This window comes from Emys orbicularis, chromosome 2 (assembly GCF_028017835.1).
Source record: "Emys orbicularis isolate rEmyOrb1 chromosome 2, rEmyOrb1.hap1, whole genome shotgun sequence".
In the NCBI taxonomy this organism is placed as follows: Eukaryota; Metazoa; Chordata; order Testudines; family Emydidae; genus Emys; species Emys orbicularis.
The window spans coordinates 213,414,408-213,434,373 of record NC_088684.1 but is presented as its reverse complement, the minus strand read 5'-3'; the positions used below and the strand labels follow the sequence as shown (position 1 = coordinate 213,434,373).

The 19,966-nt window shown below is 39.9% G+C and overlaps 1 protein-coding gene across 1 annotated transcript in view; it reads right to left on the bottom strand.

Annotated features, from left to right (window-relative positions):
- Positions 1-19,966, bottom strand: part of ULK4 (unc-51 like kinase 4) — a 426,845-nt gene that overhangs the window by 284,322 nt on the left and 122,557 nt on the right. Inside the window, exons 23-26 of the mRNA XM_065398954.1 lie at positions 14,995-15,116; positions 14,631-14,687; positions 3,858-3,909; positions 3,527-3,621 (exon numbers count right to left, since the gene is read on the bottom strand). Of these exons, the coding sequence (XP_065255026.1) occupies positions 3,527-3,621; positions 3,858-3,909; positions 14,631-14,687; positions 14,995-15,116 (326 nt within the window). The remainder of the gene's footprint in view (positions 1-3,526; positions 3,622-3,857; positions 3,910-14,630; positions 14,688-14,994; positions 15,117-19,966) is intronic.

Here is a 19,966-nt window from a genome sequence, read left to right as displayed (position 1 = left end):
CCCCTGCAGAAGCCAGAGAGTCAGTGGTAGCTTGATAGCAGGGTCTCTGGTGGCTCATTGTGAGGTTTAGGGAGAGGCAGGATCCCTGGCCTATTCTATGGACATATAGGGAAATAACTCCCTGATATGCAAGAATCAAATAGAAATTAAGCAATTTCAGGGAGTATCTATTCCCCTGTGTAGATTAGTCCCATATAAGAAGTACTAGGCCAATAGGTAAGAAAGAAGATTTTTCTTTTTGTTTAAAAGGAATGTTCTTTTTTGATATACTCTGTATACAAAGGTACAGAATACACCTAAAAAATTCAGTGCTCAAAAAATATTAGTCGACTTAAGACTCTGTTGATTAGCAACATTATGCGTACATCTACACTTCAAACCGGCATTCCCAGCTTGAGGAGACATACTCATGCTACCTTTCACTGAGCTACTATACTAAAAATAGACTGTAGCTGCAGCAGTGCGAGCGGGCTAGCTGTCCTTAGTATGTGCCCGGGGGTTGGACAGGTACATACTCAGGGCAGCTAACTCCTCCTGCAGTTTGTGCTGCTCTGGCTGCATTCTATTTTTAGCATGCTAGCTCAACGTCTCCTCAATTTGGCAATCCCACCTTCAGTTCGAAGTGGAGACATGCCCTATTGTTAACAACATTCAAACTGCCTAAGCATCACAAACCGTCTTAAAATAAAAAGCTCTATTTACAGAGACAGAATAATGACAAACCGATCACTCCACATAGAAATTGTTCTGTACTGGCCTTCATTTGATTAATTCCAAGTAATTCCCCATTTATTCTAACCCTACTAACAATACATGTTCCTTCACTTTTATAAATAAATCTCTTCAATGAACAACTTGAATTTGATCATATTGTATTGTCACCATGTCCACAGCAACTGAATATGGTGCTTGAAAGTCAACCTACTATTGCCGGTCAGTCCAAAGCGTTCATAACATCATTATTTTTAAACTTTATTAACCTTTTTTAAAATGAAGATAAACATTGTGTTTTCTTCATTTGCTATTAGAAACTAAAACAATTTTAATGTTGCTGTTATGGAGCAAATGTTATGCACCACTCAAGAAGGCTTTAGCTTATTTTTTTATTCATGACACACTGATGGTAGGCAACTTTGTCTAAAGGAACTATCCTAACCTCTGGGACCTATCGAAGATACACATTTCTGGCAAGTAAAAGGATATCCTATTAACCACTTTTATATTTAAAGTATTGATCTGGAACTGTGAACATGTCTTGCTTCAACTTTTCAAAAAAGCATTAAGTTCCTTTGGGTGCTGGCATTTATATTCATAGATTCCAGTCATATCCAACCTGCAGCAATTAAAAGGTATCCCTTGAGTAACAGTATTTCTAAAAATATTTTGTATGCATCATGTAAGATGAGGTAGCACTTTCCTCTACAGTAATGGTAAGCTGTACTTTCCAAAATAATTAGCACACTAGACCCCGCAAGTGGTAAACTAATTACAGTTCACACTATTAGCAGCAGACATGGTTACAGACAATCAGTTATGATGGACTAAAACAGATCTCTTCAACCTAGCATACTAAATTCAGGGCACTTTCCCCACTATATATGGGGCTTGAATGGCCATTTGTTGGACACTAGTATTGGTCTGGAGAAAGAGAAAACTTATTGATGGAAATGAAGCAGGCAAGTGACAGATTATTTTCTCAAAACTAATTGTTCATAAGCAATGGAAGTAGTTATTTTCAGTTAATAAATATTTTTTTTAAAAGACATCCATTTGAAAACTGGAAAAGGATTCTGTCTGTATACAAAAGTGCCATACTTCATAAACTTTAACAAGCAATTGGGTGGACACGAAAATTAGTTTTATTGACAGTGATTGTTTGGATAAAGTAAATACCACAAAACTTTGCAAAATACCTGAATAAAAATTGAATATTTTTAAAAGTGAAAAAAGTTTGGTTAAATTAAAAAAAAAATAAAAACCCACATGACTTTGCCCTTTCTTAGGCTGGGACTAAAATGGATTCTTGCAGCATTTTTGATCTACACAGACCTAGGAAACAAATGAAGAGTTTGTCTACATGTCAAGTTACTGCACAGCAAACCAGGGTGTGAATCTACAGCAAACCAGCTTGCAATTTGGTGGACATTGCTACAGCACAGTGAAAGTACAACTTAGTGATAATTTTGAAGTAAAGTGGGATAGTCACTCCTCACTTTTTGTCACAATATGTTGCGAGTATGTATATTAAAAAGGCACCTGCCTTCTTGCTGCAATTTATTTCAGAAAAAACAGACCTTATAATTAATATAATGCACTGACAGAAGGTACTGAAATTTCAGTTAATATTTTTGAAAGAAACATGCATCACTTTTATGGAGGTCACACTAAAGACACACTAAAAACCACAGAACCATTATCTTAAGAAACAGCAGTTGTTCTTGGAATGGGGTCTAACAATGAATTTACATGCTGTTAAGCGTCTGAGATAACATTCACTTGAATTCACTCCAGATCTCTACTTAACTTCCGCTTCAAGAACTGCTTGCAGTGAATTGAGCTGACTTAAAAATAAATTTTATATCCCTGTTCCACTTCCCTTAACCTCTATCTACTTATCTATCTGATTCTGAGCTTCTAGTAGGGAGGACCAGACTTTCTTGACTGTTTGGCAAACACCCAGTATATTGTGGGTTGCTTACTGTACACTATTCAAAACCAACAATAACAACAGGCATTTTAATTCCAGCTCATCTTTTTTGTATGTGTTAGTTTTAGTGTTTTTAGTTCTTACAACTTCACAACTTAACAGTCAGCTGAAAAACACACACACCAAAAGGGGATTGGAGAACTGAGACAGAGTTTTTCTTCTCTAGGCCACTTGTTCATATCAGTCCAGCTCAGTTTGTTAATGACCAAAGGCTGTTTCAATTTGATGGCTGTTGAGTTCAGTCCAATTTCCAGTAAACAAGTGTCCATATAATAATAAAAATCAATACCATAACCAGCATTAATTGGTACTCTTGGTAGCAGTCTCATCAGAAAGAACAAGGATTGAATGGGCTCGAAGGCAGAAATACCCTTTTACTCTTAGAGGTGGATCTCTTCAGGTCGTGGTTAAGGCATACTGGCAGAACGAAGTAGGGAAACTTCCACAGATGTTCAGTGCTGTTCTTGTTCTGTGGCTAAAGTGGTCAATCCAGTTCTTTTCGCACACAAAATCATTTTAAAAACAGATAGATTTCCAGAGCTAATTCTGGACAAAATATCTGACTCTTTTTGCACCTTTTCAACTGATTGGACATAATAAATTGAACCTGAACATTTCTGTTCACCTTTTAAATTTAGATCTTTCTATAAATGAACAAATCTTTTTCAATCAAAAAATAATTAAAACTTTTTTCTATTTTCTGATCATACATATTTTAAGTCATGACCCTAATAACTACTGACTACTTGAAACATTCCGTTTATTAGTGGGAATTCAGACAATACATATGCAATTGTTTCATGTGCTGCCAGGACTTACTGTTGAGCGATGGAGCGTCAACAAGACTGGATGCTGTGTTACCACTTCGAATGCTGATAAAGTGGTCTTAATTAGTTCTTCTGATGCAGTTTGACCTGTTCATAAAAGAATCATTGTTTTTCCTTATAACATGCTACAGTAAGAATCATAGATGCCAGAACTAGGGGTACTGGGGGTGCTGCCACACCCCGTGGCTTGAAGTGGTTTCCATCATATACAGGGTTTACATTTGGTTCAATGGCTCTCAGCACCCCCACTATACACATTGTTCCAGCACCACTGGTAAGAATACATTCATATAAAGATATGGGAATGCCATAGATTAACTTACCTATTGCTCCATCTAAGTTAGTTTCTCCCGAATCTATTGATTTGATAAAATTCTGTAGAAAAAAAAATATACACATTCAAAACGAGTTTAGCAACAAAGAGTAACAAATGTTTTTCACACACACACACACACCCCTCAGAGCATCCTCATTAAAACTATGCTATCCTCAACCATATTTAATATTTTTCATATATGAAAGTTGAATGCATTTGTATTCTAGTTTTCATGACATAATTTTGCAGTTTTGTAAAGGTGTTGCATACTCAAAAGTACTGTACAACAAGGCCCATTAACTCGACTAATGTCAAGAAGTTTCCAGATAAATATGAAGCAATTAAATAGTGTACTTTATTAGTAACACAGCTTGCATTTTCTAAAAAGAGACTTTGAACTTTCTTGGATACTGCTATATTAAAATAGCTCATGAAAAAGACCAAAGACCCTCTGGAAAATGTAATTTTCTGTAATTTGTGCCATCTTTTTGATCTCCACACACAGTACATATTGTATGGATGCACTTACATGCAGGAGTACATAGAGAAAGGCATACTTTATAACCTAAATAAATCATCATTCTGAGGAACAGTGAATAAAATATTAATGATTTGGGATAAGTAAATATGATACTATTATTCCCACTGTTCTTGGGCTATTTAATTCATTTCCTCTCTTCTGACTTCACTTTTATGCATGTATATACCTTTCATAGGGGATGCTTACTTGCCACAGAAGGAATAATTCTTAGCAGAATTTAATACACTATTACTTATATTTATCAAGTCATAGAGTTTTATTGCATAGACAAGGTACTGCTTTGGCATCAGCTTTCTGACCTTCAAGTTATACACCTCATTTCTATACAGTATTACGGTAAAAGCTATACAATAATTTTCATAGAACTTTCAATTTATGTCCTGAGGATGTCAATGATAAATTGTATTACTATAACATTGTTAGAAGTGCATCCAGAACATACTACCTTTTCCCTAATACCCAAGAAATGCATACAGGAGTTTTCTATCTACAATAACAGCATTATATCTTTGTTTTTAAAGATATTACAGAGCAGGTCATAGAAGAATGTTTACTTACTTTAAAGTAACTGTGATCCCTTGAGATACTGTCAAGTGGATCCCACTGTAAATGCACATGTGATTCATACACGTGAGATTGATTTTTTTTTTTTTTTTTAAATAAGCAGTGTCCATCAGAAGGAGTGACAGTCTGAATGGTTTACTCCTATCAATGTAGAGTCCTGGCTACATCTAGGGTGCGTAATTTATTTTTTCACAGTGCCAAATGAGGTTTCAGGAAGAAGAAATGCAAGTTGATGGATTAGTTCAGATGAAATTCTAAAACCACTTTGGAGGTGAATTTCAGGTAAGGTCTTAGCACCACCTTGTCCCTATGGAATGTCATTTGGGGAGGGTAAGCCATAAACACCTGAAGCTCACTCACTCTTCTGGCTGGAGTGAGAGAGACTAGGAGGTTCACCTTCCTAGTGAGGTGATGTAGGGAGCATTCTGAAAAAGGTTAAAAGGGAGACTCCATGAGTCTAAGGAGGACTATATTTAGGTCACAGGCAGGAATTGGTTCTCTGACTAGTGGGCATGTAGTAGCCCTTTAAGAAATTTCAGTAGCATAGGGTGAGAATATTAGGGACGGGCAGGAAACGGGTTTCCCATCCTGAGAGAATTTTTGAGATTTCAAATTTTTCCCCATCCCACTTCAGCCCAAAAATTTTGATTTGGATCAATCAAATGTTCATTTCGATTTCAACCTCCCCACACCCTTTTTTTTAAGTCCAAATTTCTAAAATTTCAAAACAAAACAAAAGTTGTTTTGACTGGAAAAACTGAAGCTTTTCATTTAAAATATGCTGAAATATCCCATTTCAACAATTTCAAAACTTTTCCCCCCGAAATTTGAGTCAGGATATTTGTCAAAACTTGCCTCAGTTCACAGTTTAGGTTTCAACAAATTGACATTTTGGGGGGGAAAAGTATTCATAAAAAAATTCCTGACCAACTAGAGAGGAGAAAGATGGGTGACAAGCTAAAATTGCTGAGAGGCTGACTTTACTAGATTTGAGCAGAAGACCAGCTTGCATAGGGTGTCAAGGATCTTCTGTAATGAGATCTGGAGTTTTGGGGCTGCCCGTTTCAAGAACTTCTTCCATTTTGAAGAATACGTTATCTAGAAGATGTCATTTTGTTTTGAAACAGGATTTCCTGGACCTGTAGGGAGCAGCCATTATCTGTGTTACTGAGCCATCCAACAGCCACACCATGAGTGCAGTGACAATGGTTCTGGGTGGAGTAACTGGCCATGGTTCGGTGAGACAAGTTCCAGGTAGCGTGGGAGTTGGATTGGAGGCTGGACATCTGCAGTAGATCTGTCAGCCGCAGCTGCCTTGGCCAATAAGGAGCCACCAGAATGATTGTGGGACTCACCCTGGGAATCAGGGGAAATTATGCTAAGGCATACAAACAAGACTCTATTCCACTGAAGAAGGAAGGTATCTGGTAATGAATCTGGACTCAGGCCTCTTCTAGAACAAAAGTTATGACATTTTACATTACCATTGGGGCAATCTCCACTAATGGAATATCCGTTCTGTAATGCATCTGTGCAAGGGCCATTCATGGCTGGTCACAGACTGCTTGCCTGCTAACTTGTTGCTGAATCCTGGTGTTGTCCTGTTCTGATGACACCAATTTCAGGCAGAAGGGCAAAGAGCAGGTGCCCTCTTGCTTGTTATGTAGTGCATGGCTGTCGTGTTGTCTGTGAAAATCTACAATGAAGGAATTATGGAGGACATGAGGTGGCACAGGGCACATGTGCAGCCTTAACAGACACTGCTATTAAAGAAAAAAAAAAAAAAAAAAAAAAAACTCAGTCTTGAATGCACAGAGCACATTTGTACCTAGAGTGGGATCCACACTGACACATACTTAAAGAACAATTATTTTGGATGAACATCAAGGTCTAATAAGTTAATTTTCTATGAAAAAAGGCAATTTATCATTATGTCTGCCTGTTTGAAGAAAGCTACTACCTTTCATCTAATTTCTTTACAGAGAGGGTTTTGTTTATCTGTGACAAATTAAAATCTGACCATTTTGGGAAATCCATAATCTGTGCTGCTTTTGCACTGACTGAATTGTGCCAATTGGTATACACCAGTCTGTTCTGAATGGCTCTCCAGGATATCATTAACCATCCTCATGTTATGTTTAATTGAAGAGGGACAGGAGACAAATCAAGTCCAGTGCCAAAATTCCTACTTTAAAGTCGACATAGCTTGATCCTTGCCATCCATAATCTCTGCCACTAGGTGGTCAGGTGCAGAAGCTCTAGGCTTATCCTATCTGATGGGAGAGGGGTGTGAAGAGCAAGTTACTCACCCTGTGCAGTAACTGTGGTTCTTCAAGATGTGTCCCCCCAATGAGTGCTCCACTCTAGGTATGCTTGCACCCCCAGCACCTCAGGTCAGAGATTTTAGGTAGCAGCGTCCATTCAGCCCGCCCATGCGCTCTCTCCATCTCGTGCCCTGCATCAGAGCTATATAGTGCTGAATGGGTGAACTGCCCTCAGTTCCTTCTCTAACTCAGAGCTCACTGGAAAGAACTCCAAAGCAGAGGGGAGGAGGGCAGGTAGTGGAGAACCCATAGCGACACACATCTCGAAGAACCACAGTTACTGCACTGGGTAAGTAACCTTCCCTTCTTCAAGTAGTGTCCCTATGGGTGTTCCATTCTAGGTCTCTCCAGCAGTACTCCTGTGGGAAGTATGGGGCTTCAGTGTAGAGTCAAGAATTGCAGATAAGACATTGGAACCAAATATGGCATTCGACGCTGAGTCATGAGTGACTGCATAATGTTCAGCAAATGTATGAGCAGATGTCCAAGTCACGGCTCTGCGTGTTTCTACAACAGGAACATTTTTGACAAAGGCTATGGAAGTAGAGAGGGATCTCGTGGAGTGATTTCATATTTTAGAAGGATGTTGAAGATTGTGAGACCGATAGCAGTAGGTAATGCAGCTTGATATCCAGCTAGAGTCTCTTTGTTTGGAGACTGAGGATCCCTTAGATCTGTCCACAATGGAGAGAAATAGTCTGGAAGATTTCCTGAAGGTCATAGTCCTATCTAAATAAAAGGCTAGTGTTCTCCTTACATTGACTGTGTGCAATGTTGCATCTCTTTTTTCTTGGTGCAGTTTCAGAAAAAACTGGGAGGTGGATAAATTGGTTTATGTGGAAGTATTTATGTCCACTATTTTCAGTAGGAACTTGGGGTGTGGTCGTAATGTCACCTTGCCTTTTTTAAAAAAAAAAAAAACTGTAAAGAGGGGGTATGCCATTAGAGCCCCCTCTCTCTCCTATTCTTCAGGCAGTTTTCATAGAGAGGTGTTGAAGGGAGCAGCGGCCATGGGTTCAAAGGGAGGTCTTGTTAGACACCGAAAGACAAAATTGAGGTCCCATGTCAGTGTGGGGCATCTGATTTGTGAAAAGAGATTACCTAGACCTTTGAGAAACCCTCTGGTTGTGGGATGAGCGAAAACAGAATAACCCTCTATCTGATGAGGGAAGGCCGTGACAGCGACAAAGTGCACCTTGACAGAGCTTAGAGATAATCCTGACCTTTTTAGTTCTAGGTTGAAATGCATACAGGAGACCTCCTCTGTCCCAATGTGAAGTATTGCATGGCTTATTACAAAGGTGCTCACCACCATGTGTCCCAGTAGCTGGAGACAGTCTGAGGGCTGACCCAGATTGTTAAGAAAACATTGACCAGAGTGCTGAATCTGTGCAAGGGGAGGAATGTTTTGGCTTCTACTGCGTTGAAGGAGGCTTCTATAAACTCCAGATGTTGTACTAGAGTTAATGCGGACTTTTGAATATTTAATTGTAGTCCCAGTCAGAGAAATAGGTCCATGACTTTTTGTGTGACCATCAAACCCTTGTTGAAGGAGCATGCCTTGAGAAGGTAATCGTCTAAGCATGGAAAGATCAGAATTCCTTGTTTGCGAAGATGTACTGCTACCACAGAAAGGACCTTTGAGAACATTCTGGGCGCAGAAGATAGGCCAAATGGGAGCATATTGTATTAAAAGTGATCAAACCCAGAGTAAATCAGAGAAACTTTCTGTGGGATGGCTGGATCACAATATGGAATTAAGGAACCTTCAGGTCAAGAGCTGAGAACCAGTCCCCTTGGTCCAAAGATGGAATTATTGCTGTGGGAATTACCATTTTGAATCGTTGAACAGTCACAAATCTGTTGAGTGATCTTAGATCTAGAATAGGTCTCCAACTGTGTTTTTTTTTTCAGTACCAGGAAGTACTTGGAGTAGAATTTCCTCCCTCTGTATTGTGTGGGAACTGGTTCTACAGCATCCAGGTTCAAGAGTGAGTCGATTTTTGGTTGTAAAAGATGCTCATGAGAAGGGTGCCTGAAAAGGGAAGGGGGGGGAGGGAAGAGAGGTAGGTAGGTAAAATGGATAGAATATCCTGTAGAAATTGTCTCCAACACCCATTTGTCCATAGTTATGTGCTCCCAGTTTTGATGAAAAAGAGCAAGGTGGTTGCCGAAGGGAGAGAGACATGCGGATTGTTGCAACAGATAAGGATGGGGGTGGTAATTCGGGCCCTTGACCAACCTACCAAAATTGATGTTTAGATATAGAGGGTTATGAAGTGAATGCTTGTGGGGCACTTGGTGTACTCTTCTGCAATCTCTTGTGCTGGGTTTCATAAGGCCTCGGGTGGGGGGAAAGGAGAATTGAGTAGGCTGTAATCTCTGCACCATATGGGATTTACTGAATCTTTTTCTGTGTGCAGGCATGTAAATTCCTAACAAGCACAAGGTGACTCTAGAATCTTTTGATGTGTGGAGGGATTCATCAGTTTTCTTGATGAACAACTTTGATCCTTCAAATAGAAGGACCTCCACTGTAGGCTGGATTTCCTTTGAAAAGCCAGATAGCTGAAGCCAGGAAGCCCTCCTCATGACCACCGTTGTAGTGGCTGTGTCAGCAGTGGCTAGAGAGGCCTGCAGAGATGTACTTGCAAGGAGTTGGCCTTCAGCAGCGATCATCTGAAATTGCTCCCTCTGGTCTGTTGGAAGATTGCCAGTAAAGGCATTCAGTTTGGAGTAATTAATATATTATATACTTTGCCATGAGAATTTGGTAAGTGGCTACCCTAAATCACAGAATAGCAGATGATTATGATTTTTTTGCCCAAATAAATCAAGATATTTAAAATCCTCATCATATGGCACTGATTTAGCATGGTGCTGTCTGTCATGTACATTTACAGCACTGACGACAAGTGAGTTTGGGGATGGGTGTGAAAATAAAAAGCCTGAGCCCTTGGAGGGAACATGGTATTTTTCCCCCCGCTCTTACAGGTGAGAGGTATTGTTGCTGGGGTATGCCATATTATTTTTGCTGAGTGCAGCAAGGCCTCGCAATGTGGAGAGATGAGAATGTGTGCAGGATGTCAAGTAGCTTGTGTTGCGACTCCTTAACCTCTTCTATCAGAATTTTTAATGAGTCCGCTAGCCTTCTGATAAAGTATTGAAATTGTTTGAAACTGCATGCCAAAGTTGGTGGAGGAACCAGTAACCACGGTAGAGGAGTAGATTTAATTGTGCCTGAAATAATACGCTTGGTGGAATTAAGTTGTACATCGATCATCCTTGTGTGAGATGAACAAGCCCATACCGGAGTGCAGTACTCTGCAGCTGAATAACAGTGCCAAGGCTGAAGTGCGTACCATTTGGGTATTGGCACCCCAAATCGTTCCGGACAGTTTTCCAAGCAAGTTGTTGCGCGTTTTGACCTTAGTTGCTGTTTTTGTAAGATGGTCACAACATGTGAGAGTTCTATTCAACGTGATGCCTACATAGACTGGATGTGAATCATGCTTTATTCGCTAAACATTGAGAACTATATTCAGCTCTCTGCTCGCTTGTGCATGATCTAAGTGGAAGACACCCAACACACTTGGCATCAGGCACCACCGACAATAATCAGCCATAGCCACCATATATGCATTCAAATCACTCAAGTATGTCAAAGGAGTGGAACTGAGTGCCGAGGCACATGTCGTCTGCATAAAACTCACAAGATCCAGTATATGGTAGGTTATTCAAATATAAGTCAAACAACATCGGAGATAATACTGAGCCTTGCGGGAAGCTGTTCTGGTGCCTCCAAGCACTTGTTCTTGTAAGGCCACTGATGTGGTGCAAAAGACATGGATGTGGGCACCCAAGGGCATCCATACCAACTGGGTGGGCTGTCTCTCTCAAGACAGTAAGCTGGTTCTGCAGTTGTGGAAAGCTCCCTGATAGTGGAAAGGAGAGCCTTGGACAGAAATGTGAGAAACTGATGAGAAATTGTCATCATCGTCCTCCTCTTCAACACTTCGCAGAGGTGGAGCAGTTATGGAAGCTATGAGAGACTGTCAGTACTGTTTGTCTGTCCGGAGAGTGAGAGGGGTGGTCGGTATCGGGAATGTGTTGATGCCGATCAGGAGACACTCAGGCATTTCTGAAACCACCGAGACCCTGGAAAAGCAAAATTCCTGTGGTACCAGGATGGTGGGCAGTACTGCTGAGGTAAGATGAGCAGAAGCGACTGATGTAGAAGGTGCTGATGGTACTGGAGGTCTCTTACACTGATGAATGACCAGTAGGTGTTGGTCTGGCCTTCTGCAGAGCTGACGTACTAGGTACCGAGGCTCTAGGGGACGCTGTCGGTACCAATTTTAAAGCTGTTCTCTCTCTGCCATTCCATTCACCCGACAGTAGCAATCTTCCGGAGCCCAAACTCTTCGAGGCCTTAGGCTTTCTGGCAATGACAATACCTGAGGAACTTGCAGCCTCATAGGTACTGAGCTGGAGATCGGTGGGTGCCAAGGTAGTCAACCTGGCCGGGGATCGTCTCTTAGTGGTAGATTCTCTACCCAAGGGACATGAAGTCTGCTTTCTGGTGACTTTTTGAGAGGAATCCAGGGATTTCCTCTTCAAAGCCATGGGGGAGTGTCATGCCAAAGAAGTTGATGGAGTAGGCCTTCTCAAGGACCATTGTACAAGGAGGGTCCCTGGGCTGGGGTCAGAACTCTCCATCATAACAGACACAGTTTTAGTTCCTGGTTCTTTCTGGCCCTTTATTTTAATTTAAGGCAGAAACAACATTTTTGAGGGATGTGTAACTCCCCGAGACAGCGTATACAGCATGAATATCCATCATTGACTGGGATAGCCTCTCGACAGAAAGACAATGTTTAAACCCAGGGGAGCCAGACATACCCTTTTCAGGTTCCACTTCTCCACAGGGAACAACCAAGAAAAAAATAATTGTGGATGCTATTCTAATAAGAAAAAAAAATTATAAACTCCTCAAAAAAAAGGAAAAGGGAGTACTAGAACTAATGGAAACTCTATGAACTAATTATCTCAAACAAGAGGAAAAAAAATACAAGTGAGGTAATCTCAATTCGGATGCTGCTGAGGTGGTTGAGAAGGAAGTGAGGGCGGTTTGCCCACACAGTGCTATATAACCCTGTTGCAGGGCATGAGACGGGAGAATGCATGCGTGGGCCAAACGGACACTGCTACCTAAAATCTCTGATCTGAGATGCATGGGGCACAAGCACACCTAGGGTGGAGCACCCATAGGGACACTACTTGAAGGCATCTGCTTCTTGAAACTTCACCTTCTTCCTATTCAAACACGCACAAAAGGGACAGAGACAATATGGCCCTAATGCTTTCATGAGAGGATTCCATGAGGAATTATTTTGCCAAACATATGCAAATTCTTCCATGCATCATCACCAGATCCTCAACTAATAAAAATAGAAGGTTAAGAATAAATTTTACAAAGAATTCTTTCATCAATCACTATAAAAATTGTATTTAAAGAAGCCAAAAAGGACGACCAACTGCCTTCATATATGGTTTCATCAATTCACCATAAAGCTAAAATATTGACTAGAGAGAACCAGTTTGGACTAACAAAGCATTTGATAAGATCTTTCATCCTTCTCACCAACTTTTCTTTGAGAATGGAGTTGTGAAGTGGAATCAAGGGGAATTGAGAGTGCCCAACTTCTTGCAGGATTGCGCCTGCATTATTTATGGCATTTAAGATTATATGAACCATAGCAGGGGATACAAATAATTCTGAATTCAAGATTCCATAGGTAAGTGAAGGATGAGCTGATATTTAAAAATTTGGCTTTAACTACAACAACATATATTTTAAGTTTACATATACATAAATTCTATTTGGTTAATTATTTGGGATCATCATTATTTTAAACTTTGTAGCTCAGAGATTTATTGATGAAAAATAAGAGTCTTTCATGTCTAGGTTGCTGGTTCAAATCAAGCCCAGTTAGTTACTGTAAATTGTTATTATCTGTCAGGAATTTGGTGACTACGTGAAATAATTTTTTAAGGGAAGATATTGGTTCTTTTCCAAAGACAACAAATGGCCACTTCACAAAACCTAAACTACAGCTAACACTAACTGGCCAATTTATTAGCTGTATTAGGGAAGCCAAAGAGCTTGGAAAGTGAACTAAAATTGATCTCTCTAGTACACACTTGAGGCAAGTTGGCAGGACAGTAGTGAGGAAACTTGCACTACAGCTGCATGAGCTGTAATTGATCTGTGGATAAAATAGAGGACTTCGATCTCCACAAAGGTCAAGCCAGCACCTTTCATAAAAATTAAATTCACTTACAAAAATTTAAAGAGAGGGAAAAAAACCCTATGCAGCTCCACTTTTAAAATTTGGATTATTTTTTCTTAATTCTAATGCTCATCATTCTAAAAACAGTCTTTATGAACACTATCTTTTCAACCACAGACAACTACATCAAACTCTAAGGAACAAGAAAAAGTGAAACAGTAATCTAACCAGTCTGCAGCGAGAGCTTTTGCAATCTACCATGTGAATAAATCACTAATTTAAGCACTTTGTTGAAAATGTGTCCTTCAAAATATTTTGTTTGATCATGAAGTGCAACTTTTAAAATACACTTTTCTCATTTGACAGTGGCTATCACTTTCATACTAGAAACTAACAATACAATACAGAAGTACTACTTCATTTTAACTACACTGCTCTATGACATATTTGAAATCCAGTACAGTTTTTATTGTTAATGTCAAAGCTAGACAGCAGATGCTGAACATGACAAATGTCTTAGCTCTCTAGTTTATGCTGCTCAGCATTTCATCAACTAAATATAGTGCAAATGTACTGGCAAGGAGAAAATGATAACATAATTCATGCGGGTCATATCCTTAAACTAGAAAAAGCATGTGTGTTATTAAATATGACTGAACTGAAACAGGTATTATAGTTTATCTTTCATAGCACTTAGGAAATTATGCATTTATCAGAAATTATACAGTATGCAGAGCGTACACTCAGTTATATTATATGAAACTTCTAAATTATCTTTTTCATTATTTGAATGACCTTCACGACATTTGATCTTAAATACTGTTTCCATGGAGAAAGCCATTGTATTAGGTTTTTGTCTTTTAAGCAAATATACTATTGGAAGACAATACATTTTCTGCTAAGAAGTCAAATTTAATATAGTAAAAATAAAAAAGTTTCATCAAAAAAGACAACCCCATTTTTATTGTAACTATCCTATATATTGTATAAGATTAATTCCAAGGAGTATACACATTCTTGATATACAAAATGTTAGTATAACTGAACTTGTTACTTACAAGCAAAGTTCCATAGTTAAAAAGAAACTCCTCGGTTACAATCTGGGGACGGAATACCTATTTGAGCAGAGTTTTGGCATAAGAGTAAATAATTAAAAACGTGATAAATGTAGCATAGTTTACAGTATGTTTAAAAAAGCAGAACATTTATTTTGTTTTTATCATTAGAATTATCTAAACGTAACTTCACAAATAGGGCTCAAGTCTTCATTCTGTCACATAGCTGGAAATCCCACTGACTTCAATTAATGCTGACTTCATGTAAAGAAGGCAGAATTTGGCCTACTCCAATTACAATCAACATAAAGTGCATTTAAGGAGCACACAGTGGTTTACATTGTTTTCTAATTAAAAAAATAATTACCTGGGATGTCACAAGGTGAAGAACTATTGGCATCATGGGAAGGCACATCTTCAGCTGTTTGGCCTGAGTTGTTGATGGATGTTTACGTCCAGAGACATTAGCTAGGGCACTAAGAATATCACCTGTAATACACAGCAAATATGTAGGATGCAGCTCAGTCTACCTCAACATAACTAGTTTAACTAAACAAAGGGGCTATTGACATTTTTTCTCATGTAGCCTGTATGAGGTTTCCCAGGCTTAACCTGAAGAAAAACTATTTCTGATTCTTCTTACAAACTGAACTACTTAAAGAGGGTTTGATCCTACAAAGTGCTTGGCACTCTAGACTCAATCCAAAAAACACCTAACTGTGCTTAACTTTAAGCATGTGAGCAGTCCAAATGATTTCAACTGATTACCTTCAAAACAACAAACAACTTAGTCTCTAAATGCTTGCCAGTAAGTTGCTCTGATTCATGTGGATTTGCAAACAGAAGATATACCTTTCTTCTATAGATAATAATTCAGAATGAGCGGCAAGGGGTATATCAGTTATCCTGGCTGAAAATTTTAACCAGTTATTGCCAGAAATACTAACCCTTCGTTTCACAATCTCACACTAATGTGAGAAATTAATTTCTCCTTCGTACCAAATGGGTGTAAGTGACAAACAAAGGAGCTGAGGCTGATTACTACGTTTGTCCTGTTTTATGCAAGTATAATTCCGCTGACTTCAATGGAATTATTTTTGCATAAAACTGGAATAGTATGGTGGCATGCACACTACTTTTCAAGGCAAGCAGCTGTCACTCAAACTTCTGCAACCACACTAACTCTGAACTCCACACTCCCCTAAAACCAGGGATAATTTCTGGTCCCTGGAAACATTTGTAAATCAAGTCTCCATCCCCTTCTGACTCCCAAAGTGTCAAATACATATCAGAATGAACCACAGGAACTTTGTGCAGTCTAGCCAAATTTAGCAATCAAAAGTTGGAGAAGCCTGTTTAGCAGCTTTCCATAAGATATTAGAAAATAGCATTTGGTGATTTCACTTTAAATCAGGGTTCCCAAACTTTTTGCCTGCATGACCCCGTTTTGAGACACTGTTTGCTGTGACCCCAGACAGCAACAACGCAACACAGTGACCAAGGAATTAAAGGAATTTACACATTAAGTACGTTATTTAATGCTCTCTAATGTGACACACAGTCTTGCGTGTTGCAACACAACTTCTCGAAGTCCAGCAGTGTGATAAATTTCACATTTAATCTATGATGCAACATCAACAGAAGATCAATACTGAGATTTGATGGACACAAGTGAACTGAATCCAGCTTCACACAAATATGTGCTCAAGAATGGCACCATCAATTTCAAGGCACGTGTTGAGAGTGCAGGATATTCACCCTTGGCAGGGAATCAGAACTCCAGGAGAGAAAGTTGGGGATAAGTTCCTCATAAGAATCCACTGCAGGAAATTTCAGTGTGCTGTTTGATTTCAGCTGCTGGCAAAGCCATAGCATCAGGCTTGCAGTGAAAGGGGTTTTGTACCCAATCATACTTTGTCATGTTCAAGTTGAGGGAAAAGGATGCAAACTTTCCTTCATCTGGCTGAGATGCTTAGCCATCATCACCTGTGTGGGAGGCTGAATAATTTCATTGTCAGCCAGGAACTTGCAGCACAGACCCAACAAGCTACAATGATTCTTTATCGAGTGCCAACAGTGTACTCAGGGTAGCATAAAAAGAAGATATGGGCCCTGCCTTAAGGTACTTACAAGCAACTGCAGATTCCCATCTCAGAAAAGGCTAGCACAGGCTCCTACCAGCTCAGGCAGAGAGGATGCTCTATTGATAAAGCTGCTGCCTACTGAAAAGAATCTTCTGGATTCAAGTCTCTCACCTGGATATCTGCAAAGTTGGATGGTGCAAATGGCAAAATGGAATCTGCAAAGCCACCTCTGCACATCCAACATATCCAAACCTGCTCCACAAATACTACGCCAGGAGGCACCCATTTTACAAAAATGGTAGCCTCCGCACAACATGACCTCACATGCACTGTATCCATGAGGCCACGATGTGTGGAGGCCATCATTTTGTAGGTCAAAACGTCAGCCTCCTGGCATGGCATTTGTGGAACAGGTCTGGAAACATTTGGGGGCAGACGGCATCATCTCACACAACGAATATGGTCTGTTGGACCCCACGACCCCATCTGCTGATGGCACAACCCACCCCTATTGGGGGCACAACCCACCCCTATTGGGGTCACAACTCACTGTTTGGGAACTGCTGATTTAAATTAAGAAGATTTTGGATAGTGAAGTCTCATATTAACTCTAATCATGTGCAAGATACTGTGTATAATTTCATATAGTTTAAACACACATACACACAATGGACACTTAAATTATTTTTGTAGGATGATATTTAAAAAAACTGAACTCTTGAAATACAATGAATGAATTCCAAGCTCCACTGAACTGAATGGCGAAACTACCAATGACTTCAGTGAGGCCAGGATTTCAACCAGGATTTCTGGATGATAAAAATTAACATTTTCAAGGAGCATATAATTTTTCTGGAATGTACTTCCACAAAAGAGAAGTGGATAACACAAAGTTATCTAAAGCAACAGGGATTCTTGTGAGGGACAGGTAAAAAATAAAATAAAAAGGATAGTTAGCATGAGCCAATGAGGGAGCACAGCTGAGTTATTGAAAAGAATGTCTCAGGCACAACTAATCTAGAGAAAAGGATCAAATATCTGATCATAAAGGGGAAGACTGTGGTTCAAGAACCAAGAAGTGTGAGAAAACCAGCGAATTCCACTCTGACTGATCTTGTTTTATATGAACTATTGTCTCAGGCAAACAAGAGGCCTTTGGTGTATGCATAAAAATTGAAGCGATGGGCAGGGGAAAGTCTCTGCTTATATGCAAAGAAAGAAGAAAAATGAATATTTTTAAAGCTTTGAGGGTTAATAAATTCTGCCCTTGAACGTACACATATTTCCTGTTTTTCCAAGCCTATAATAGAGTCACTGAACAATTAAAAGCCAGATTCTGCTAGCCTTATATGCAGTTGCAGAGATTTTAAGACCAGAAGGGAACACAGACTCATCAGACCTGTCCTTTTGTATAAAACAGGCCATAGAATTGGTTCATATTAATTAGCTGAGTAGTATCAGTAGTTTATTACTCAAATACTCCCATTGACTTTAATACTCAATGTACGTAATGGAGGCAGAACCTGGCCTTAAATTAAATTAAAAGGAGAGATGTGCAAACAATTCTATTCCAAATGCAATATACTGTTCATAAAAATGAATGCATTTCCCATCACTTCTCCAGTTATGTGAGCCTCAATAAATAGTCCTACATTTTAATAAATATGTACTTCTGGTTTTGAATCATTAAATTATAATAATATGACAAAGCCCTAGTTGTGGTGAACAAGAGATGCTGAATCTACCTAACTTGTTATTCTGGCTTTCCATATTTTACGATGCATACAGTGGTCATCCTGTTGTCAAATTTTGCATTAGATAAATAGATACAGATACCTCATTATTTCAGTATGACTGTATATTTATTATATAGCAAATACCTAAAATGCTACAAATACAGAAGTAAAGTTATTTAGTTAACAAAGGCAAATGGCAATTTTTTAAGGCTGACTACTCTACTATTGATTTAATCTAACTTTTTAAAATAAATATTTGAAATCAATTTCTATTTTTTAAATGTATTTGGTTTATAACTACATCTGCTGGAAGAGAATGGGATTAGAAGGGAGTTTAAATAAATATATATTAAAAACTAGCAAACATCAATTTCCAACTCAGAAATGTAACTGCTTTTAATTTGTTTCACTTTGCAAAACGTCTAATTTTGGACTTTTTTCATATGGAGGAAATAACTTTCACCCCTGAATCAGAACATATTCTTTCATTATCCCAAACAGGTAAAGAGAAAATACTCTCCTATAAAACTAGAGATCTCAAAATGAATCTTAATAAAAGCCAACCACAAAGACAGTCCTCCCTTCACCCAAAAACAATACAACCCCTCTCCCCAACATTAACTGGAGAAGGAAAACAGAGTGGAGAACTTATGTTTGATGTAGAGGTTGTCCAAAATATGCCATTAAAATTATACATCAACAGTAAAGGCAGAAAATTGCATGTAAAAGACAATAAGTTATTTTTGTTATTATCATTATTTGCATTACAGTAGTACCCAGAGACCCCAAATGAGATCAGAGTCCCACTGTGTTAGGCAGTGTACACACATTCAGAGAGAGAGAGAGAGAGAGACAGACAGACAGACAGACAGACCCTCCTCAAAGCATATACAGTCTAAGGCCCCAATCCTGCAATTGACCATATATGGTCATCTGATATTAGGGTTACCATATTTCAGGAAGCAAAAAAGAGGACGGGAGGAGCCCCGCCCCAGTCCTGCCCTAGCCCCGCCCCTGCCCCTTCCACTCCCTCCCACTTCCCGCCCCCCTCAGGACCCCCAACCCTCCCCCTGCTCCTTGTCCCCTGACTGCCCCCTCCTGGGACCCCTGCCCCTAACTGCCCCCCAGGACTCCACCCCCTACCTAAGCCTCCCTGCTCCTTGTTCCCTGACTGCCCCCTCCTGAGACCCTCCCCCCATCCTAACTGGCCCCCTAGGACCCTACCCCCTACCTGCCCCCTGACTGCCCCAACCCTTATCCACACCCCCACCCCCAGAAAGCCCCCCCCCGAACGCCCGACCCCCCCCCCCCCGTCTCTTGACTGCTCCCTCCAGAACCTCCCTGCCCCTTCTCTGACCACCCCCAGACAGACCCCCGGGACTCCCACGCCCCATCCAACCACTCCCCACCCCGACAGCCCCCCCAGAACTCCCGACCCATCTAAACCCCTCTGCTCCCTGTCCCCTGACTGCTCCGATCCCTCTCCCCACCCCTGCTCCCTGACAGCCCCCCCGCTCCT